Raw genomic sequence first — 25,896 nt, 5'->3', positions numbered from 1 at the left:
TCTCATTTTTGTTTTTGCACCATAGTGATTCCTGGGAATTGAGAACCAGAGTGGTTTCCATTGCCTTCTTGGAATATATGTTGTTACACAAGAAAAAATGCCAAATATCAGCATCCAATCAACACCAGGGTGAAACATCAACAACATACCTTGAATCTGTTACTGGTGTGCATTAAAATGCCTGGGAGGACATTTAAAGGGTAACTGCCCACTATTCAGGCATTACATACATAGAGAAAAACTGGAAAACTCCATGTGACCAGTCTGTCCTGGTATGGCATGAACCCATAACTGAACACCGGAACACCAAACATTCATTTTAATTTACATTTTATTTCTTAATGTAAAATATGCATCATATACTTTAAAGCTAAATATATTTTATTGTTTGATACTTCATTTAAGTTACCTTCTTAGTTATTTGAACAAAAGCATTAGAATCAGTGTAATCTCTAACCTTCAAAAAGACAAATGTACATTTGTACTTTTATTCTAAAATCCCAGCTTTTAAAATAATATTTATCACAGCAATTCTCAACCAGGGGTATGTGTACCTCTAGGGATACACTCTTGATGGTTTGCTTAGTGGTATGTGAAAAAAAATTAATAATGGCAGATGTACTATAAAAATGTTTTGATTCTACATTGAGGCCTTTGGCAACATAACAGTACTCAATACTTAGTTTTAAATAAAAATATAATTATATTTTTATTATACTTATCTGTATCTTTCCTCCAAAGCTTTTCAATTTTAAAAAAACAACTTTTTTTTACATGTAATTGCACAGTGTTGTAGAGTATAATTGACCAAGGTTTAATGAACATGTGAAATAAATATAGGAAAATGGACTGCCAAGGGGTACCCAAGTCAAAAAATATTGGGAACTGCCGATCTATCACATATATGACAAATGCTTTAATATGTATAATATGCTAAGATTTGATTATAGCTAATGTATATATCTTAAAATGAGATTAAAATGTTTACTTAGAAAAATTAATGATAAGAAACTACTAAAAATAACTTAACAATTATAACCCTATATTTTAATATAATTACTACAGTAGAGCGTCGTTTATCTGAAAGAATTCCAGTAGGCAAATTTAAATTTTCGCTAGTGCTGTGGCGCTGCAATCTGTGGCTATATCTTGGGATACTCCAATATTTTTTTTGTTGATGTGTGTGTTTTAGCTGGCAGCACTGGCCTTTTGTGTGGTGTTTTTCTGAGGACTGTGTATCGTGCTGAATCGAACATTTTTGATACTAGATTAACTTTTAAAGTATAATTTTTTTGTTTTTATATTTTTCAATATATTTATTTTGTTTGTAAAAAATAAAGAAATAATTTTTAATGATACAATAGCCACAATTATTATTTTAAAAAGTTTACGTTAGGCTTAACATCGACGAAAATTCAATGCGAAGCAACACGCAATGGAGAAAAATTTCAACATGGGATAGGTTAATATATTTTTTCGTACATAATCAGTTATCTGAAAAATAAGTTATCCGAACAACCCCAGTCCCCAATTGATTCAGATAAATGACGCTCTACTGTATTTTATTTATAAAAATAATTCTCTCTATAGTATTGTTCTTTAACTTAACAATTACTGATAGCTACCATTGTATTTTAAAAGAAATTTCACTAAAATCAAATGTAATTGAATTTATTTTCATGCTATATATAAAAGACTATACATCAATTTAAATAAAATATAGCCCAGTTTTTTATTATACATAATTATAACACATAATTTTGTATCTTATATAATATAAAATCAAAGCCCAAATTATATATCAAATACTTGAATATTTAGCATACAATTTCTCATTTTGATTTATATTTCAAAGTAATGCAATTCTATAGTCCATAGAATTGATATACAAGTGTGCTAACAGAATAAAAATTAATGCTAATAGCAAAGTTACTAGTAGTAAGCAAACAGTGAGCTAAGATAAATATCACTCAATTTATTATTAATTTATGCCATTCCTGTATATCTTCCTCTATCCTTTCCAACTTATCCTTCATTATAATCTCCAGTGTATTTATCATTTCATCCCATAAAATGTAGATTTAATAATGTTGAGGTTTAGTTATATATGCTATTACAATTTGCGAGCAAAACAACTTTTAAATTTTCATGAATTTGCAAACACATCATGAATTTTTAATAATTAGTGTATTAATTTTTCTACTGAAATTATTATTTTATAATTACATTCTAAAATTCTTCACAGATACTCTTTACTAAATAACATTAATCATTTCTCTTCTTTATGGCAATAATTTTTTTTATTCATATTTCTGTTATATGCACATAGCAATTATCTTTATATGTAACAGCTGCAAGTTTAAATAGATGTATTACAATAAAGATAAAGATTTGTTCATTAAATTATGAAATTCAAACTTTAGCATATGAAATGATCAATATAATGGCATATAGACAAATTTATGGGCAGCTTCAGTATAAGATTATTAAATCATACCATTTGCATTAATATAATTAAAGAAAGCCATCTCTGTTTATTATTAAAAATAATTTTTTTAACAAATCTTTTCTCAAACCATCATTAAGTTTAAATACATTTGGAAAAACCAATTATTTACTATTAAAAATTTTTATTAATACCTAAAGATGTTTTCTTTTCTTATATTAACATATTTAATTTAATTTTTTTAAATGTTTATAATCTAGTACAAAAATTTATTTTAACTAACATTTTCATTTTTTAAATATCATATTTAACTTTGTATTTAAATGTTGTAATTTTGTTTTGTTGTATTCCATCCACAGAAACAATTGAAGTTTAAATTTAATACATAATATATTTGAATTTAATACATTTGAATATTCTATGATAATATAATGTAAAGATGGCTTTAAAAAAAAGCTTGATAGATGAGTTAAATAGCTTTACTAGTAAATTATAAACAATTGTTAAGAGTTTATCAAAATATACAGAGAGACTACAAAGTCTCTATGCATGAGATCATGTCTCAGTTACCAGTTAAAATATATCTAGATGACAAATTCAGTGGATAATGAATGGATTGGATTTACAGCTCATTTCATGAATCTAGACTGTGCTGTAACAGTACAGTACTGTGACTGCACAGTAGCAGGGACCAGTCCATTTTCCTAGTAAAGGAAACAGATTATCAAATATATGACAGGTCACTATGTGCTATCCAAAAAAAGGGGCTCCTGAACTTTATAAAACTTCAAGAGCTTCAACTGAATACCATACATGGCAATGATATATGAAACAATCTGTAAATATGTTAGTGTGCTCTCCTTAAAGTTCTATCAAATGAGCTGAGCTACACTTCTGAATTTTGATGGTCAGCTAACTTTAAGCTAGAGTCCAGAATTGCAGATTGGCTCACAGATCTCCTTGAGATGAATTTACTTACATGATCTATGCTATAGTCTGCAACATTTTATTTCAATTTCTGCTTTTGTTTCTGCTACTGCTGTAATATAGTATCAACATGATATAACTTTCATTTACAATCCCATCTCATAATGAATATATTTAGTATGTACATAAAAATAAAAAAATATAAATACTTGCTTCAATCCCAGACTAATCAGGTAAGAGGCTATCTTTCCCATCTATAAGTAGTTTTGATAAGTTTTGATAATTATTTATTCATTACAATACATTGAATTGGATGTACGGTACCTTAATATTCATTAAAGTACATTCAACTTATTGCACAGTTGTTGAATTCACATTTGCATCAGAAGAGATTTTCTTTAGATTTTTAGACTTTTTTCTCTAGACATCATCTTTGATTTTTCCTGTTATTTTTGTATATTCCAAGTTTTTCTGTTTTTTTGTAACTCAAGATTATTTTGGTCCTGTCCATTTTGAATTATCAAAACTTTTTTTGCTAGAAATTATTGTATTTATTTGTATTATTTTAAAAGATTGCCCTTTATTACTTTTAATAATTCTCTTAATCTAAAAATTGTTTATAGTTCAATTGCTTAACACTCAAGTAGTTTTTATTTGAATGTTCTCATTTTAGCAAAAGATAAATGAAAACATATCTGACATACTGTGTATCTGTTATTATTACAGATACAATTTAATTTCAAAAATGGGCTTTGCTACAACAAATCCCAGCTCAGCTTGATATTTCCAAATAGCAAAGCTGGGCTAAGCTTTGACAAACTTTAGGTCTCTTTGATGTCCAGATTTGACATGCAAACATTTGATTTCAGATACTGTGAAAGAAAACATTCAATCAGCTCCATCCTATAACAATCAAAGTCCTAAAAAAGTTAAGGATTCCTTTAATGATTTATAATTGTCAACATATCAGATAACGTTCACAAGAACATAAAGAAATATTTAAATTTGTACAGAAAACAGTGTGCACACAACAATACAGTATATGAAAACATCCTTACTAAAAACAGTACATAAAAATTTTGTATCAACATAAATCTGTTGTATCAAACATATCATCTATAATAAAAATATGATTTAACATCAACACTTGATAAAAAGAAAAGACATAGGGGGGAGAAGTTTTATCAACCTTTACTTTCTATTATATTTTTTAATTATAGAATACTTCCTTTGATTATGAAGCAATTTCCTTTACATATACTTATGTATATGTAAAGGAATTTTATTAAAGGACTACATAGAAGTATTCCTTTAATAAAATTTATTTTGTTGACAAAAGTGCTCAGATTTCCTTTAAAGTTTATCAACATTAACAATCAATAAAACCGAATTAGAAAATGAATTAAAGTTGCATTAATTTATATTCAATATTAATTACAATATTCATTTCAAATAAATGTATGACATCTGTGTAAATAAATGGCTTCACATATTTAAAAAATATATTTATTTAATTTCGAAATTTAATTAAAATTTACTGATTTTTTAAATATTTATCAATCCCGAAAGTATATAATTTGATTAAAATTGAGCAAATTTTTATTTAAAATTTAAATCATTCCACTTTTTCTTCGTGTTATTGCTAAAGTATGACTCACGTTTATGAAAATGCCTAATTGCAATTATATAAAATAAATTACGTATCTAATGTTTTAAAAATGTGTATATTGTGATCTTACGTCTTAGTAAATGCCAATAAAACTTACGATTAAAGTCAAATTGTGCTTCCTTCCGTCAATATTCGTTGCCAGAATCCCGAGCAACAGAACAACTAGGAAGGTCGCCATCTTGCCAGCATGCAACGCTTCAATTTGTGTTGAAACCGAAAGATGGAGCCACTACTACATTAACTTCGGTTCATATGGAGGCGCTGGTTGCACTACCGCAACAAACGCTAAGAGTGGATAAAATTATTGCTTCCGCTAGTGATTGCCATCGATTAAATTTTGTTTTTAATTGAAAGATTAAAACTGTATATAAATCATATAATTATTTAATTTATAAACTCGATTATTTTGTCGTTAAAGAGCGTTAAGTTAATTAGATTTGCTATGCGGCACCCTGTATACGGCATTAGGCTAGATTCACACTGGTGCTGCTGCAGTCGAACCGGTAAATGTACAAAACTATTTACATTTTTTTCCGGCGATAAAATATATTTAAAGAACGTGTGAAGTAAGCCCAAATTTTGATTCTATTTGAATTCACTAGCGCGTTTTCTAGAACAGGTGTACAAAAAATCATAGTACTGTAGTTCCAGAAATTTTATTTTTGACCTAGCGACATACTTTGTAACTCGATGTTCATTAAGGAGCATATAGACTATATATTATTTATTTATTTATATTTATTTATTAATTAATAATAATAATAATAATAATATAAGTTTAAATGTCTTTGCAGCAAAAATCCTCATTCGTGTTGTAAAAGTTTGCATTAACTTCAAAACAGTGTGCGACATTGCTTTTTTTTATTGTCCTGTATTAATGATGCTAGGCTAGAGCTAAATCTTATACGCAGCTCCTACAACAATAGTTGGCCAGGAGAATTCCAACCCTTGTCTAACGATAAAGTAGACTTACATCGTGTTTTTGAAGAACTCGTAAATACATATCAAATCAAAGGAAGACAACCAGGAATATGAACAATTCTCAATAATCTTTGTTATTCTGTCCTTATCGTCCTTGTGTTTTTTATCGTATTGTACAATATTCTTGTATATTTTTATTGTTTTATTCCATAACTTATTGTACTTTTGTCCATTTTTACCGTGTTTTTCAACTTTATTTTAATTCTGTATTCTACCTGATTACGCATTGTAATGCCGGAAATTTGTTAATAGATTGTGTGATGGTTGATGCACCACTTGAATGTTCGTTGATTTATAAAATAACCGAAGCTTAATATCTCACCATGAAAATTTATTTACAATCACGTATAAGATTTTGTTTTACACTTATTGAGTAAAGTTCGATCGGTTACAAGCATGCGTCGGTACAGAACATTCACTTGTGAGTAGTGTAGCCGAGAGAGAGAAGAAGAAGAAGATGGCGGGCGAACTGCACGTTTTAATAGCTCCATCTGGATTTTCACATTCAGCGCTAGGTTACATTATTCGACCGCTACAGATTGTATTGATGGACTGGCAGCATATCGTCTTTACAGACGAATCTGTTTGGGAACAGGATAATCAGCGTGTTGGACTATAGACAGGGCCGGCCATCGGGGGGGTGCGGCGGATGCTGTGCACCGGGGCCCCGCGATTGAGGGGGCCCTAACATTGTCAAGAATGCACAAGAAAACTCGACAATATTCCTATCGTTGTCAGTATGACGAAAAGTACATTTTATCGTAAACATTATTATTGTAATCTCTGAATTTCGACAATCTTCAAACTAATTCTCGTTGATGCGAATGTTTAGTTTTTGTTATTTGATTCGGGAAACTCCCGAGAATCCCCACCTAAATTCGACTTTTAAAAAAAAATCTCAATACCATATAGCCTGCGTTAAGAAATGAAATAATACTGTGGCCGTCGACCATATAAAATTATATGTATATTTGCATATAGTCGTAGTTTTAAGTAAATACGACTCTGTTCTAATCTATATATATAAAAATGAATGTATGTCTGTCTGTGTGTCCTATGTCCTTCATGCATTACCACACCGTTTATTTGATTGCCATGAAACTTTGNAAGATTTGTGTATTAAGGGAATTGATGCTATTATAAAATTTGGTGGTTAAAGGTCTAAGGGGGTGATGTGTCTTATCTCGAGTGGGGTCGGAGGTAATCAAGATTTTACTCGTTATTAGCATTTGCATTTTTTTTTTCTTTTTGTAAAACTCATCCCCAATCTCAAAAGTTAAGCTTTTTGTCATTTTATAACATTAATAACATTAATAAAACAAAAAGTTTTTTGATAAACTATCATAACAGATGTCACCACCATAGTTTTAAGTGTTTTTGCCGGAAAAGTTACGCAACTCGTTGCTGGAGTTTTGAACTTTTTATATGAAAATGAAAAAAATTGTATATGCTATTAGTTAAATTATTGATAACTAATTTATAAATTAGAATTAATAATGATAATAATATCTTTATTGTATTAAGGCAAGTCTTGTTACAAGAAAGAGATTCTTAGCGACATATTAATTTGGTACGAATAAAATTACAAGATTATATTTTATAACACCATTTTTTTTTAGTTTAAAAACAAACAAAATATTATTTAAATTAATATTCTCTTATAAACTTTATATTTTAGTCTTTACAATTACTTATATCGTGAAAAAGTTATATACAGTATTTACAAATATTTGTAATATTAATAGAGTTCAGTCAGTAATGATAATTAATCCATGTGATTAACTTTGTAAAATGTTATTTCCTAATCTTTACAAAGTAACTTGTCAATCAATTAACAAACGCAACACTAAGATTATTTCTTGATTGAAAAAATGACATCTAAGCATATTTAAAAATCTATCCCCAAAGTTAATATAAGTTTTATGAAGTCTAATTTCTGCTCAAAATTTTTTACATCTGTAATTTAATTTTAAGTTTATGCATGATTATGTAGGAGGATAAGGTGATATATTTATAACCCAGGGTTGGTAGTGTGTTCATGTCTCAATCTTTAAATACTCGAAGAAAGTGTTTAAGTTCCAATTTGTATTATCTTGAGATACGAAAAAATTCTATTGACATTTCATTTTTTTCTTTTTTGGGGGTGATACTCGAAAGTTGATTGTACTAGTTATCGTGTTGATTCTTATTCTTGTTTTATAAGATCTTTAGTTGATTAAACTTTTGTATACCATCATATGCTTTTTGTACAAATCACAGTAACCTATCCCTGATTTACCTTTAGTAGAAATATAAATATAGTTAGAGGTGAAATATCATCTTTTATCTACCATTTAGTATAGGCCTATATACATTCAATTCTAAAACCAAATACAATAGCAATTTATCTCTATTATTCAATATCAGGTCTTTATTAAATCTCTCGTTTAAAGCATTTTTATTACTATTATAATAAATTTAGTCTATTTATCTAGGGCCCCAAAGTGGGTTAATCCGACCCTGGCTTTGAGGACCCATCTCGTATGACGGTCACCACAGTAGTGATGCGAGGAATATTGGCAGCATAGCAGTGATTTCAAACAAGTCTTGCTCACTTTCGCCTTTCATAGCATGGCTACAAAGGCCTACAGCTATTTTCGGTAAGATAGTGTTCAGTTACACACAGCTAATCCCAGTAATGTTTCTGTCACATTTTAATACTTCATTAGCCCGTCCGGTCTTCAGATATGTCGCCTTTCAAGCATTTGTGGGGCTATATGAGATGCCAACTTCGGCCATCTACGCGATCGGTGATCTGAAGCGGCAGTAGCAACGTCGTGAACTAATCTCTCTGGATAACATAAAACTTCATGCCCGACCATATCGTCGCAAGTGTACATGCAAATGGAGATCCTACAAACTACTAAAGATCTTATCGTTGTTCCACAGGAAATTACAGTATTCCTTTACTAAGATTTTATAATAACTTGTTTACCATCGTCATCACGTCCGTACCTTTCGTAGTTTCATTCAATTCTAACGTCTTCTTGATGCGCAATTTTGTGTCAATAAGTGTATATAGTCAGTATAATTTTGTGTTAATAGAGAGGTTGAGGCGCACGTTTTAAACGTGTAAACGTGTACGTGTGACGTTCGGCGCCGCTTTCCCGTAAGCCTAAAAGTTTGACAATGGTGTTTGGATAGTCGGTGGAATCACGCTCGACATTCCAAACACCATCGTCAAACTTTTAGGCTTACGGGAAAGCGGCGCCGAACGTCACACGTACACGTTTACACGTTTAAAACGTGCGCCTCAACCTCTCTAATAAGTGTAATGTTGTGTCATAATGTATACTGTATTCAATAAATTCATTAATTTGAGGAAATTTTGAAACTAATTTTTGGGTATAATTGACTATCTATCTGACAATTTGTTCAAAGAACAGTCTGTAAAGCTCGATTTTCACGAAGTATAAGCAGTCGACAATGTAGCGCGGAAATCATTCGTCGGCGACTTAAACATTTACAAGTAGACTGCACTAACTGTAAGCAAACTCAAATGGATTCGAACTTCTTTCGCTATTCCAAAGTAACTGCATAAACTTCAGATATTTTTACTAATTTACTTTTAAAACATTCGAAATGTAATACAAACTTTGTTATAAATTCTTAAGCCTTTTAATCCTTCTCTGTTTACAAGGCTTTTAAATTTCAATACTTAATAGACGTTACGTATATAATATAAACAAATAAAAAGATATAAAATTCTGCTAATTAAAATTTTCCGGTTTGCTATGTATATAACAGAGGAAAAGTATGATGGTTGGTCAAAAAAATGACCTCCCCAAAATTTTGACTCGGGAAACTTGAAACATAGTAAATGAAAAAATGGGATTTTTTTCTATGTGTATGAATTTTTGTGTGTTGTACACGATTTTCTTCATCTACTTTGACGCTTAATAACTCCTGTGTCTTTTGTCAAAATTTTTGAAATTTTTCAGGAAGATTTGTGTATTAAGGGAATTGATGCTATTATAAAATTTGGTGGTTAAAGGTCTAAGGGGGTGATGTGTCTTATCTCGAGTGGGGTCGGAGGTAATCAAGATTTTACTCGTTATTAGCATTTGCATTTTTTTTTTCTTTTTGTAAAACTCATCCCCAATCTCAAAAGTTAAGCTTTTTGTCATTTTATAACATTAATAACATTAATAAAACAAAAAGTTTTTTGATAAACTATCATAACAGATGTCACCACCATAGTTTTAAGTGTTTTTGCCGGAAAAGTTACGCAACTCGTTGCTGGAGTTTTGAACTTTTTATATGAAAATGAAAAAAATTGTATATGCTATTAGTTAAATTATTGATAACTAATTTATAAATTAGAATTAATAATGATAATAATATCTTTATTGTATTAAGGCAAGTCTTGTTACAAGAAAGAGATTCTTAGCGACATATTAATTTGGTACGAATAAAATTACAAGATTATATTTTATAACACCATTTTTTTTTAGTTTAAAAACAAACAAAATATTATTTAAATTAATATTCTCTTATAAACTTTATATTTTAGTCTTTACAATTACTTATATCGTGAAAAAGTTATATACAGTATTTACAAATATTTGTAATATTAATAGAGTTCAGTCAGTAATGATAATTAATCCATGTGATTAACTTTGTAAAATGTTATTTCCTAATCTTTACAAAGTAACTTGTCAATCAATTAACAAACGCAACACTAAGATTATTTCTTGATTGAAAAAATGACATCTAAGCATATTTAAAAATCTATCCCCAAAGTTAATATAAGTTTTATGAAGTCTAATTTCTGCTCAAAATTTTTTACATCTGTAATTTAATTTTAAGTTTATGCATGATTATGTAGGAGGATAAGGTGATATATTTATAACCCAGGGTTGGTAGTGTGTTCATGTCTCAATCTTTAAATACTCGAAGAAAGTGTTTAAGTTCCAATTTGTATTATCTTGAGATACGAAAAAATTCTATTGACATTTCATTTTTTTCTTTTTTGGGGGTGATACTCGAAAGTTGATTGTACTAGTTATCGTGTTGATTCTTATTCTTGTTTTATAAGATCTTTAGTTGATTAAACTTTTGTATACCATCATATGCTTTTTGTACAAATCACAGTAACCTATCCCTGATTTACCTTTAGTAGAAATATAAATATAGTTAGAGGTGAAATATCATCTTTTATCTACCATTTAGTATAGGCCTATATACATTCAATTCTAAAACCAAATACAATAGCAATTTATCTCTATTATTCAATATCAGGTCTTTATTAAATCTCTCGTTTAAAGCATTTTTATTACTATTATAATAAATTTAGTCTATTTTATTTTGAATACGAGAATTAAAATCACCCATTACCATCTAGTGCGCTGCCAATTTTATTTAGTTCACTTAACTTATTATTCATTTCAACATACGAGAGAAAGTAAACCAGCAGTATCTTTTCTAATTTAAGGTAATTGTATATTTCATTTAATTTTACTAATCCTCGAGTATAATTTGCATTTTTCTCCAACAACATTGTATTTCCATCACTTTCTTAATTAACAATGTTAAACCATCTATTGATGTTTAACATTTAGACAAACCCTTTTATGTTCACGATTAGTCAACACAGTTTCCATCCAATATTTGTTTAAGTTAATATTTCTTACTTCCTGTTCGGACCAAGTCTCGGCTAAGCCAACAATATCAAACATATCTATAAATGAAAATTAAATTCGTAACTGAATACAGTCGATCCCCCTATAAGATCATTGATTTTTCCGTTTTATCTGAATTACATGTTGTACGAGTCACTTAGATTTTACAAATATGTGAGCCGTTCACAGCCCGGCACACGTATTTGTAAAATCTAAGTGACTCGTACAACATGTAATTCAGATAAAACGGAAAAATCAATGATCTTATAGGGGGATCGACTGTATTTGATGGTAGTCCTTGGCAATTTCATGTTCTAAGTCAAAGTTTAGTTTCTCGTTACCTCTAAAAAAGATTTCTTGTCAACGAATTTATTTAATACAAACTATATATATTATTTTAATATTATTGTAAGTTATGATATCATTTCTAAATTTTACCCTTTTTCCTTGTCTTTCCAATTTTTAAAATATATTCACTAAATTTTCCTTTCTATCCCTCGAAGCTCTTCTGAAGTCATTTAATAATTGTATTGTCATAAACGTCTATGAAAATTCATTATTAATTGATTTATTTTTATTAAACTCATGCATAATATTAAACTTCTTTTTTATATCTCGAAATATTATCTTTAATATTGTATGGTCCTGCTCTTTAATTATGAATGTATTAGTTACAGAATATATATAAAGTGACAACTACAATATCAAACATAAAACTAATATTCTCATTCTCAATTGATATGCTATATATTATTTATTATCATTTATAAAGACATTTTATAATTTATAATAAATTATAAAAATATATAAACCTTACAAAAAAAAGGACAGTCATAATTGAAATAAAATAGGTGAAATATAATTAATCGTACGAGCGTAAACGTAAAAACTAAACAAAGGATGTAACGTGTGACTTCAATTACTACATCATCTCAATAGTATCAGGCCCGATAAGAAGAAACGAACCGATCTTAATCGTGATGGCTCCAGTCTGCGATGCTAATGTGAATCCACTTTAATAAAAACAGAGCAGTCAGTTTTACCAATGGGCAAACTATTTACTTATTTTATTTTTCCAGTTGAGATGGATCTGAATCAAAATGAATTCAAGTGAACATGGAAGAGGACAGGAAATATAGGAATATACCGAGGAACAGGAAATAAAGTCCTGATTCGAAACTTCCCATAATAACTATAATTCGTTTGGGATTCGATCTCAGAATTTCACAACTAAAGAGAAATTCTTCGATACGCAAGATCTAAATGACATTAAAGAATGAAAATGCACTTTGCATATAAAACATAATTCGTTCTTAGAATATACAGTAACACTTTTTCAATTGAATTCACTTTACATGAATGCATAATTAATTACTGTATTAGCCCGAATATAACGCGACCCCGAATTTAACGCGAATCCAAAATTTTCATAAAGATATTTAGAAAAAAAATAATACTCATAAAAGAATTCAAAGAAAGTAAATTTCAATCAGATAAGCATTTATTTATGTAATTACAGTATAGCTAATAACACAGGCAACCTCTGTAGGAAAATGTCTTTGTTTATATTACATTCCATTACTTAAACCCCGAATTTAGCGCGAGTCGATTTTTTAACGGAAAATAAATGGTCGAAAAATATCGCGTTATATTCGGGCTAATACGGTAATTATTTAGGTCATAATTACTGAAAATAGTTAAATTATTAGTCTCTCACAGTCTGTTAGAAGGATATAAAATGATTTAATAGGCATATAGCCTGTACAATGCATATTAATTTTTTGAGATTGGTGGGAGGACTCTCGTAGCGTGAAACCTCGATCTGTAGCTCTCGTTTGCTGATATATAAATCGAATCACGATTTGGCTTTAGCTTTACCTTTTAATTTTTTCCTACAGTTTCTATCTATGTAGTCTTTAATATTTCTATAATTCTAAACATTTTATTAGAATATTTAACTGATTCATTGACTAATTGACTTGACTGAAATATTGTTTTGACTAACTTATTCATAATAATGGTATGTAAAGCTTTCAGATCTTACATACAGTAGCTGTATGTACAGTATGACTTGAAAGAGTTCTGGACTGGTCACAAACGTTGGGCACCATTTTTCCCTAAAATACATAAAATTATATTAATATTAATTTTATTAAAAATTAAAAACACAAATAAAAGCAGCCATTTAGAATAAGATATTTTAATTTTATCAGTTTTGTTTATCTTTTCTATATAAAAAATTAAATTTAGAGACTCTTTTGTGTCTAAGAACAAGGTTAAATGATCCTGTTAACTAACTGTAATAGAACCCAAGGCCTTGATACAGGAGAATATAGATAATAGAGAGAAATTGGCTCAGCAAATCTCATTTCTCTCTGGCAAAAACTAACAAATTGTAATTTTACACCTCATTTAACTTGAATCAATTTTATTACTCGACAAGAAAAATTTTTACTTTTTTTTTAACCTTCAGAAAAATTTTATGGAGTTAAAACTATTTTAAATCTGTTTCTGTACATTATCTACAATAAAATGAATGTAAATTATAATTTATTCTCCATTTTACTCGAGTTTTACGCAATTTTTTTCTAATTTTATTTTTAGTAAAAGCCAAAGAAACCTTTTAGATTTGTGAATTATATTCATTAATCCAATGAAAATAACTATATTTAAAAATAATTATACAATTCTCCGAAAATTACACTCATTATTGATTTTTTAGAAAGTGAAATTCTTTAATGATATTATCTTACATTTTTTTTTTATAACATCATTAAATAAAATAAATATTTTTATGTAATCTCATCAAAAAATATCTGATATGATATATATCTAAATAACTACTTTTTAAAATTTGCATCTAAAATAGCCTAGTATTATTTAATATAGGTATATATTTTTAATTTTTTGTAACCATTCCATCAAAATTATGAAAATTCTGTTTGCTTAATCAGTAAATATTTTCAATCATAACTAAATTTTTTTTCTGTACTGAATTAAAAAAAAAAAAAAAAAAAACAGGTTTGACTTCTTGTCTGCTACCTGTATGTGATGTGTTTATAAAATGCACTTTCAACCCTGATCAGGAAACACTCTCTCGTATACGGGTCAACTAGTGATAATATGTTCAGCACTCGCCAGATGTCGCGTTTTCTCAGATTTCCTGTCAGCTGGCAAGATGGAGAAGCTTCACTTTCTTCTACTGGTAAGTAATTATGTGTCATCATATAAAGCAATTACCTTTTTAATAATTAATCATCGCTTAAATAATATAAATAGCTATTAACTTTTATTAGTCCTTTCCTTTATTAATCATCAATATTCAACTTTTTTTTTATCTACAAAGTTTTTCTGAATGAGAAAATTGATAGTTAAAAAAGTGGCACGTAAAAAATGCGTCTAAAACATCAAAATCTTTAATAATTCTTGCTGATTTTATATTTATAGTGAAGAAAATTTGCACTGGTGAAAGTTTAGTTGTATATTTATCTTTAGAAATAAGTTTAATGTAAGTTTATATATTCAGATATCTTTTAATTGTCTTCATTAGAAAATCTTGGATTTTTCATTCAAACAAAGGAATTTTTTAGTTCTTCACATTTCCTAGAAACCTACCTGGCCAGATACTGCGCAGGTGGACCGGTTTGGGCCAAGGTGAAGTAAAATCATCGAAAAGGTCGCACTCGTGTAACACCTTTTCTGGATAAAATAACTGTTAAATTTATACCAAAGCTTCTTCTAAGAACGCTGGAATTCCTATTAACTTACACTATAAAATGGGAAATTAAAAATGATTTAAAAATTTTATTTATATCGAAAGATCAACATGATTAGAAAACTCACCAAACTTGTTAAAAAAAACTGATTATTGAAAAGTAGGATAGACTGATTGAATATAAGGATTTAAAAATAAAAATAAGGATTATTTTTCTGAATATTGTTTTTAACAGTCAAAATTCATCGAAAAGTCAGAAGGGTCCTTTAGTGCAGACCCAGACAAAGAGGGAGGGAGTCCTAAAATTTGATTTTTGGTATAAAATAACATATAAATTAACGTTTCTTTTAATAAGTTAGTAAAAATCTATTATTATTTTTATTGTTCTTATTTATATACTGGTAACATGACTTTTGGGGGATGGGTGAGCCCTATATCTATGACTATCTCGAGTCTCTTTTCACCTCTCAGGCTCGTAACTTTTGAATATATGTTAGACTGTGTACTTACACAATAGAAACATAAATTAATTATATTTAATTTTAACTTAGTTCCTCCTAATTTTGTACTTCGTTAGAGGAAACTAACATTTTACTCAAATATCCTGTTACTTGTTTAATTATCGCAATATTCAATTTATCCTATGAAATTAATTAATTCTAAGAACTGTACTCTAATGTTGATTAACAAATATTCGTAAAATAAGTATCATTAATTTTTTTATTATAATAATTCAATGTTAATTCATCGTTTAAAGTTATTGCATTAAATGTAGCCTATATAGAAAGGTCAAAGGTCACATTTCAATTATTTAAATATATTTTATTTCTATTAATTTGGCTATTCTTATTAATAATGATATAATTAAAATAGTAGGCCTAACAAAAACACTCGAAAGTTTTTAGAATTAACTGAATATCTGCTTCAGTAAGATTTTATAGTAGTATATTAGCGAGATGAGAAGTTACGGAAATTTAAATTAGTCTTTTAGGTTTAAAACAATAGTAATTAATGGCAGTTAGATAGGAAAATCAAGTAGAAAAACTGTAAAACTTGATAAATCTATATTATAAATCGTAACAGGTTAATAATTTCCAATTAAATTTTATTTCATTAGAATGACTATACAAACTCATTTTACTTTCCCGGCTGTTATATATACATAACAAAGCAAAGTATTGAAATCGTGTCAAATTTGATTTTCCGAGTTTTTTGCAAATCTCTATGTTTTGAGATCTCCTAAACCAAAAAAAGTAAAAACAAAAACAGAAAAATTTCCGTGGATATATATATATATATATATATATGTGTGTGTGTTTATGTGTGTCTGTGTGTGTGTGACGTGTATTTCGTTTAACATCTTAAGATGGGGTGAAGATTAAAAAACGAAATTTGGCACGGTAGCTTGTGTATAAGGGGCATTGATGCTATTACATTTTGGTGATGAAAGGTCAAGAAGAAGGGGAGATAGAGGGTGGTCACGTGTCATATCTCGCGTGGGGTTGAGCTTAATAAAAATTTTACTTGTTAGCATTTACATATCTTTATAAAACTCATATCTCTCTTAAAATTAAGTCCTTTGTTATTTTATAATAATTAAAAATATATAAAGTTTTTATAACAAAATCTCATAATAAATGACACTACATATAATTTTATTTATTTATTATGAATAATAATTAAAAAGTGATTTTTAAAATAAAATCTCATAACAGCCATCTAAGCAACTCGTTGCTAGATTTTTTCATTTCAAGTGATAATAAAATTGTGACTGACTTCTGTTGTAGAAAGGATTGTAACTTTAGTAGGATAAGGCAAGGCAACATAAGGAAGATTCCTCCCGAGAGGACTTATGGGAAGCTGACCCCATGTATTAGATACGTGGTCCAGTGTCGTGCAGTACCCTCGTCAGTGGTTTTTAATCGGGGTGCCGCGGCATCTTAGGATACCGCAACGACATTTCGGGAGTGCCGCGAAGTATAGTGCTGAGCAGCGCGATTATACTTCTTATGTGTATCTGATTACGCAAAGCTCAATAACTCTACATTGATAAAGTAGTAAGGATGCCGTAAGAATTACCAAGTTGGGGTGTCACTATTAAAAACAAGGTTAAAAAACACTGGGTTAACTCCTTACTGTGAATAAGGCCTTTAATGGTTAGAAAACAATAGTTAGTTCAGGAAGTGTAAACTGATAACAAGTAAAATAGGGTAAAATAAAATTGCAGAATATTTCATTATTGTTAAAATTAGAAATTTAGCAACTTCCAATCAAGAAAAAATAAACAATGACAGCAATAATTATAATGCAACAATGATAAAGTTCATATATAAAAATTTAATTGTCGTCGAAGATCTGGAATTGAAAACATTAAGGAATCCAAATGAATTCCGATGATTATTTGTATTTGTTTGTCATTATATTTTATTTCGTTATTGCTGTGTGATTCTATCACCCAGCAAATAAAATACTTCGGATTATATTCAAAAAGAAAGGGAAACAGAGAAGAAAACGGAATTTTATCAAAAGATTCTTTGAGGAAAACGAATTCTGAAAACTCTTGCAACAACGTCTATACTTTACGACATCGTCCTCACACTGATACAGAATGCTAGTCTAAAGAATCGAATGATGCTTTGAAAGAGAATTCATTGGATGAGAAAACCTTCGGCTGTTATGTAATAATTTTGAAGAACAGACGGCGTTGGAAAAAACAAAGGGATCAAAACGTAAATAAGAGAAAAAATGAAAAATGTGTATTTTCAATATCGCTCCAACTACCAGCAGCAATCTAGTGTGAAGACTTCAGATAAAATTTACAAATATCAAAATTTATGCTATTTAAAAATTAGAAGCATTGATAAATTAAAAACTGAAGTACTTTAATTCCTTTTAACTTACTTGAGAGACTAAAAAATTAATTTTATAATTATTCAAGAGAAAAATAATTCGGTTAAATAAAATTTTAAATTGTTTTATCTTCCTTGAGAAGAAATCTGATTTTTTGTGTTCTTATTATTTACGGAAATATGAACTGATTATACAATATTTATTATTGACAAGACTATGTCTTGTTTATAAAATCGTACTGCCCGATGTTCTTACCAGCATAGAGGTATGAAGGAGTATATGTCGAGAGTTGATATTTGGCACAGAGTATTAGGTGCCCAAATCATTTGCGCATAAAAAAATCCAGACTCGTAGGTAGTCGGGGGACCGAGAATCGAGTCAAAATAAAATACAAAATGGCGACCCTCGTCTACAAACAGGCAAAACAGCCACCTCACCCCACCGAAGTTGGGTAGGGAAGAGTACAGTACCACCCACAGTCATTCTAAGAAGTGAACTCTGACCTTAGGACTGAACACGTAGTTTCTTCTATGTTAAATAAAATTTGTAATCTAATTTTGTAAATTTGGGAGTGCTTCAAATATGACGTTAAAACGGTTTTATGTCGTTACAAGTGGGGTTTTTTTAATATTATCTAGTATAGTAAAATCGTAGGACCGATAAAAATTTGACGTTATATTAGGGTTGTCGTTACATTCGATGGCATTATAATCGGGTTAAACTGTATATTGTTTGTGCAAAATAAAAGAAATAATTTCGGACGATACAATAGCCACGATTATTTTTTTCAAAAACGGGAACTTTTCGTTAGGCATCGACAAAAATTCAACCCGGGCCGACACGCAACGGAGAGAAATTTTGAAATTAGATAGGTTAATTTCATCGAAGATGCATCGTGGACGATCTCATGGTCGTGGTCGACGAAGTTTGAACGATCGTGCCCAAAAGCAGCGATATCAAAGAAGATAGGAGAATGAGAACGAGACCTGCCTTGAGCATCAAAGTGATTCCCTCTCCGAGACATAGTCTTGTCCCAAATACGGTTTTGCCGTTTTACCTGTTATTAATATTAGTTCTAATCGCAAATATAGACGGCTGGATGGCCAAGATGATTCAGGCATCCAGCCTACTGCTCTGGGAGATCCGGAATTAAACCCGGAATTAAACCCGGAATTCTTCAATGTGTGGTTTGTTCCGAATATGTTGGGTTCCGTCCTTCACCATCCGATCGCTCTTATTGCGGACTTGGCAGAACCCTTGAAGGGTATAGTTAAAGGATCCTCCTAGTGTCCACAGAGTAAAAAGAATATAATTGTACAACAAAAATGTATTAAATATTGGAATTATGTCATTACTTAGGTAGTTCTTGTAAATAATCGCGTAGATTTGAGAAGAGGGAACTAAACTTTCGTTTTACTCTTGAACGTTTATTTTGGGGATTTTGTTTAGTTTATAGAGACTTAAAGAGACTACTTTACATTCGTAAACGGTAAAAAAATTCAAAAAGCAGCTTACAGTTCGCAATCTGTCTTCCCAGAGAGAGAGAGAGAGAGAGAGAGAGAGAGAGAGAGAGAGAGCCATTTATCACGTGACTTCTGAAAAAATCGGTTTGTAGCAATTTCGATGGATTAACATCAAACAACCGAAATTGCTGCAAACCGATTTATCAATAAATATAGCTTGAACGGTTTATTATGAGTAGAGCTACTTGCCAGCAGGAAAAGTGAAAATTATAGATCCACGAGAGTATGTAAATGAGATAAGTGATACTTTTGAGTCGTTATGCCGAAATAGAAGTGTGCATGCATAGGCCTCCTAAATATAAAATGCATATTTAATCATTATCTATATTACAATTCAAAATTTTCCTCTTCTGGGTAAGCTGGTAAAGACTGTCTTTGTTTTAATTTTCATAACACAAATATCGATGGCTAAGAAATGATACCTCGTATCGCAGTGAAAACTCCTACTATATTATTATGTTAAAAAAATGGACAGTCAACAATACAGTATTTTGTCGTTGATGAGATACCTTTAAAGGCTAGAAAAATAAATAAAATGTTTGTCTATTTTGAGGAAACTTAATTTTGAAATCAGGTTTTTAAGGTTTTTTTGTCTCTTGAAAGTTTACAGATAGGAGGTATCAATTCTTAGCCATCGATATACATTTGGAAAGGAAAAAACAGTCATAAAACAACTTAGGCCTATATGAAGAGTTTTACAACATGATCCTAACAGATTTCAATAATACTGTGTGTGAATAAATCTTGGTATGAGGCTAAAACTTCCGTGGATGTGTGTGTGTTTTGTTTAATATCTCTGGATGGGTTAATCATTAAGAAACGAAATTTGTCTTGTTAACTCTTGTATAAGGGCCATTTATGCAATTAAATTTTCGTGGTTAAAGATCTAGGGCAGGAGTGGCGAACCTATGGCACTCGTGCTCAAAGTGGCACGTAAGGAGAAATCATCTTGCACGGAACGTATCATATGATTTCTATTTATTATTATTATTTTTTAATCATCCTTTCGGCTTATCGCCTGATCATCCTTTTTTCAATCAGCTTTTTTACATTTATTCTAATTAAAGCATATTCGTTTAATTAATTTAAATATCATTATTCGAAGTCTAAAATTTTTGGCACGCATAAACATCTTTAAAGCTAAGTACGAGTACTATATGGCACGCGGGCTCAAAAAGGTTTGCCACCCCTGGTCTAGGGGTGAGGAGATAGAAGGGTGTCATGTGTCATATCGCGAGAGGAGTCGAACTTAATGATGTTATTCTTTATCAGCATTTACAATTTTTTATGAAACTCATCAATACCCTAAAATTCTTCTTCTTGCCATTCGATAATAATTAAAAATATAAAAAGAATTTTGTAACAAAATCTCATAACAGATGGCGCCACACACAATTCAATATATTATAATTAAAAATCTAAAAGTTATTTTTTAAATAAAATCTCATAACAGCCGGGAAAGTTACGCAACTTGTTGCTGTATTTTTTGATATAAATATTCATTCGAAATTTGAGTTCTGTTGTTTATTGAATACTTTCTTACTATATTAAATTCACTTTAATGTTTAAACATGTATTACTTTTTCATAAATATATTGTGCATTATACTTTCGGATATAATTAAAATTCTGAATCGAATTTGAACCTCGTGATGATGTATTTAGAAATCGAGTTGTTAGAAATTTAAATTTTTAAATATATTTATTATATGAACTTTAATGTTATGAACATATGGAGGATTTCTTTTGATATTTCTAAGAAAATTTATAAATTATAATGTTTAGATTGGAACTTTCATAGTAACAAAAGGCAATTCACAAAATGTTACATCTTTCTCTGATAACAAGAGCGAATTCGCATCCGATAAAACGAGAGGTAAGTGACATTTTTTTTAAAAAAATATTTAAATTTATCGTTTTAGAAAATCGTAAATTAAGAATTTTTAAATTAACGTCGTCATCTTTCTATCATTCCAACATCTTGTTATGACAAGATGGTCAAAATCTTCTATCTTTCCCTATCTTCCTATAATCATTCTTTATGTACAATCGTCTATTCTTTCCCACTTTCCCAAGTTCTCTTTAATTATTTATCAATTTATATTTCTACTATGAAGTTGGAAAAACTAAATTAATTATCATTTAATATTTATTTACTATTATTCGTTATTTCTGATAGTTTCACTCTCTTGCGACTCTGATGTTATCTCAGTAAATTTAAATTTCACTAAACCTTTCCACGGAGTTGTCTATGCTGGACCTCCCAAAAGTTCTTGCAGATTGAGAGGAACTGGAGATACATTTTATATTCTTCGAGTGCCATTAGATGATTGCGAAACCTGCGTAAATCATCAGGTGAGAACTTAAAATATGAATCTTAAGAAATTTTATAATAAGATGATTATAAGTTACATGACTTGTAAGGATTTGTATTAAGTCACATGCAATACCTCCAGTTTCTGATATTATTTACATTTATTAAATTTATACAACTGACGATGAATTGATTCCTTTGTTAACCTATATCCTAGTACATTGGGGCAATATAATGTGGCCACATTTTCCTCTATTACAAAGGACAACGTAACCTAATCAGTGAGATCGAATAACATGATATGCATTCAGAGACGAAGATGAACGTCCTATTCGTCATACCAGAAAAAATTCTCCTGAAACTCTTTTCTATAAATTATATATTACAATATCTGTAATTAATTTATTTATAAATTGTTCTAATATGAAAACGTTGGACAATTTGAACTTATAAAAATTGATTTAACGAATTTCAAAATATATTTAAAGCATAGGGATTTTAATCAGTGATTTTAAAATATTTTAAAACATAAGAAAGATAAGATGACTAATCGAAATTTCAAGAAAATTAGAAAAATTTAAGATAAAGAATTTTATTTCATTTTTAAAATGTTATCATTGTTGGAAGTTGTTGTTGTTGTGAAGATCGTAATGCTTGTTAGAGTAAAGGCTATGGCAATTTTTACGAGATTGAGATGGATATGTAGGAAATAACCTAAAGACACGCTATTAGTCTTCCTGATAACATTTAACGCATTGTTCTCATTGACTTAACTCGCACTGCAGGTTCAGAATTTACGCCTAAGGCAATGTAATCAATCTTATGCCACTTTCAACATACAACAGAATGTACTGTATATTGTTCTTCCTGTTTGTGAACGTTTACATTAACTTAAAAGGAATAAATACAAACTATACGAGTTTTGATATTGTGTTAAATTTTTAATGCCATTTGAAAAAAGTTTTTTCTTTGAAATTCCTGAGGCGACGGTTTAGCTCCAGTTCCATCTCTCTGGAGCCAGTGTGGAATCTTAGCTATTAATGCCTGTATTTTTACGAGTGCTGGAGATTTCCAGAACTTCAAATAAGGACGAAGCTGTGCTCCTTGGGCAGTAGCCTATGCATTCTATCGTGGCTGTTGCATCCAATTGAATTCAGCAGCCACTATAGCAAGCATCAAATATTGTCTAGTTGTTTACATGAATGGGTTACCAGATATTTCGTTCCTCACCTCTGATCTTCCTATCGACTTCGGCACAATTCCGACCGCAGTGCTGGGTGGCCTTCCTCACACAGCTTCACACAGCACAGTATAAAACACTTAAGTAATGGATGACACAGAATAAGTTCAAAATTATTCGCATTTTTATACTAGAATTTAAGCAAAATATTATTTAAGAAAAACCTGTATATAATCAGTAATTTAGCTATTAAATCTAATTTAATGGTTATGATTTTATGATTAATTAATAGATTTCACATTTTAAATTAAATAATTTTCTACGCTTTAGTTGCCTTGAAGCTATTTTGGCATATTTTAACAAAATGCACTTAATGTATTGTATTCTGTTCAGTTATATTTCAATATGTTTGCTTTTTAATTCAACATTTTTTTTAAACTTTCGTTTAAAAATTTGAAATTGGTAACTTCAAAAAAATGAATACTGACAAAAGTTAATGTGTTAGTGGAGACAGTTTTCAGACTGTGAAATGAATCATTCAATGATTTTTAGTCGATGATATCACAGTTGCTAATGGTACAGTAGGTGTAACGAACAATAACGTCAAAAACTGGATTTTGGGCAGACAAATTAATTTATATATCATACGATAATTTGTTAAATTTTCCCTCATATAATCTTATAAATCATCGTTAGATATTGATGAATTTTTTAAGTCTGCTTTACACACCATCTTTGTATATAAGCTATATCTAAAACAGGACATGTACTGTACTTAAAACGAGGACATTTGTATTCTTTAAAAAAATACAAATGTCTTTTTTCATTGAAGTAGAACAAATAAATTTTCATGAGAACGTTATTTAGATTTAAAAAAAGTATGTTCACTTTCCTTTCTTTGGACGAATATAGTAAAGTAAAGGTTTCAATCTAACGCTATGATAGATCTAAATTCGAAAATTATCTGGTTTCGTATGATTGATTTACATGGGAAGCTCGAGTCAGGATATCGTTTACCTCAAAGTCATGCCCAGTAATTTCATTGATGTACTGTACGTCCTCACTAATACAGACCAAATTTACTGTCATCTACGAACCATAGTGCTTCACGTTAAAAAGTAAATAAAATAAAATCGTTTGATAGAAATATAATTAACAATGAAAATCATGTATAAACTAAGTTAATTTGATCGTAATAATAATAATTTTAATAATGTTTAATTTAAATTGATTGAAATAAAAATACTTTTTTTAATGTTTATAGTGTTCTTCGGGAACATTCGTCAACACACTTCATATAAGATATCACCCAACTTTAGAGTTAGAAGGTGACGAAATCAAGACAATCATCTGCAGATTTCGAACAGGAACAATTCGACTAGGATAAAAAATATTTTTATTAAATACTTTTTTAATTATATTTTCTCTGTTGTAAATTATATTTTCTTCTTATGCCATATTTTAAAATCGATTTTATTAAATTTGATAAAGTACACGTTTACAACATTTACATAGAATAAACTTAAGTCTATAATAACACATTTTCATTAATTAAATAAATATGAGAGTGGCACAAGTTAATACACTTGACCTATATATGAAGTATTGATACTTTAACTCATTGTTATAATAAAAGCAAGTTTAAAAACATATTTTACATCAATTTTTATATTATAACATTTTCATGGTATAAAAAAAAATACAGAAATTCATTTAATAACATTCTTCACGTTACTTTTACATCCGTATTCATAACTGAGGATCAAGAGTTAGAGTTATAAATTGACCAATAAGCGTTCACGTACTAAAAGAAAGTGAATGCTAATTGGTTAACTCAATTATGAATATGGTCGTTAATTATTTTTATTCTCATAAAAGCAACAAACAATAAAACGCAGAATTTATATAAAAAATTTTTATTGGTCAATTTATAACTCTAACTCTTGATCCTCAGTTATGAATACGGATGTAAAAGTAACGTGAAGAATGTTATTAAATGAATTTCTGTATTTTTTTTTATACCATGAAAATGTTATAATATAAAAATTGATGTAAAATATGTTTTTAAACTTGCTTTTATTATAACAATGACACAAAAATTTAAATTAATTTTTTTGTATTTTTTTACATAAACTGAACATTCATTTACTTTAATTAATTCTAGATATTTAATAATAAAAGCATTTTATTGAATTAAATTTTATTTCAAGCTACTTTCTTTAATTAAAATATAGAATTGAAAATTAGAATCGGTTGTATACTATCTAATGTAAAAATAAAATAAACAATTATAATTATATCTTGGAAAGCATCAGCAGCAATATCAGCATCAATTGTTAGAACAAGTAATCGAATTAAAGCACTTACGATAAAATGTTTCTCTCTGACATCCACATCATCCCATGTACTGTACTGTTTTAAGAGAAAGAAATGTAACTAAGTATTATTTAATTAAACATTTAGATAAGTTTCATAAGTGTGTAAAATATATCTTCAAACAATATGCAATTTAAGAATATTTAACAGGAACAGCAGGACAAAGACATTTAAGTTAAACATTTATTATATTTATTTGTAAGTTGTTTAATTTTTTTAAACATATTTCTAAACTTTAAGCTTATCATTTTGTATC

General features: G+C 29.1%; 2 protein-coding genes across 2 annotated transcripts in view; one reads left to right on the top strand and one right to left on the bottom strand.

Annotated features, from left to right (window-relative positions):
* The window catches only part of LOC111632455 (protein GPR107-like), a 64,243-nt gene extending 58,950 nt beyond the window's left edge, over positions 1–5,293 (bottom strand). The window contains exon 1 of the mRNA XM_023376872.1: positions 5,140–5,293. Coding sequence (XP_023232640.1) covers positions 5,140–5,220 — 81 coding nt within the window. The 5' untranslated portion in view covers positions 5,221–5,293. The remainder of the gene's footprint in view (positions 1–5,139) is intronic.
* A 9,511-nt stretch (positions 5,294–14,804) lies between these two features.
* LOC111632457 lies at positions 14,805–24,684 on the top strand. Its single transcript, XM_023376873.1, has 4 exons — positions 14,805–14,888; positions 21,556–21,646; positions 21,950–22,125; positions 24,529–24,684. Exons 1-4 carry the CDS (start codon positions 14,862–14,864, stop codon positions 24,649–24,651), a joined length of 417 nt encoding a protein of 138 aa, XP_023232641.1. The 5' UTR covers positions 14,805–14,861; the 3' UTR covers positions 24,652–24,684.
* Positions 24,685–25,896: the final 1,212 nt, after the last annotated feature.

The sequence above is a fragment of the Centruroides sculpturatus genome, unplaced genomic scaffold (genome assembly GCF_000671375.1).
Source record: "Centruroides sculpturatus isolate CEXI.00-Female unplaced genomic scaffold, Cexi_2.0 scaffold725, whole genome shotgun sequence".
NCBI classification, from domain to species: domain Eukaryota; kingdom Metazoa; phylum Arthropoda; class Arachnida; order Scorpiones; family Buthidae; genus Centruroides; species Centruroides sculpturatus.
The sequence above is the reverse complement of the archived record's forward strand: the minus strand, read 5'-3'. Positions and strand labels throughout refer to the sequence as shown.

Coding starts and splice junctions, on each gene's coding strand:
- LOC111632457 (XM_023376873.1), top strand. CDS start 14,862: ATGGAGAAGCTTCACTTTCTTCTACTG. Junction 21,647..21,949: donor CGCATCCGATAAAACGAGAG/GTAAGTGACATT, acceptor TATTTCTGATAG/TTTCACTCTCTTGCGACTCT. Junction 22,126..24,528: donor AAACCTGCGTAAATCATCAG/GTGAGAACTTAA, acceptor TAATGTTTATAG/TGTTCTTCGGGAACATTCGT.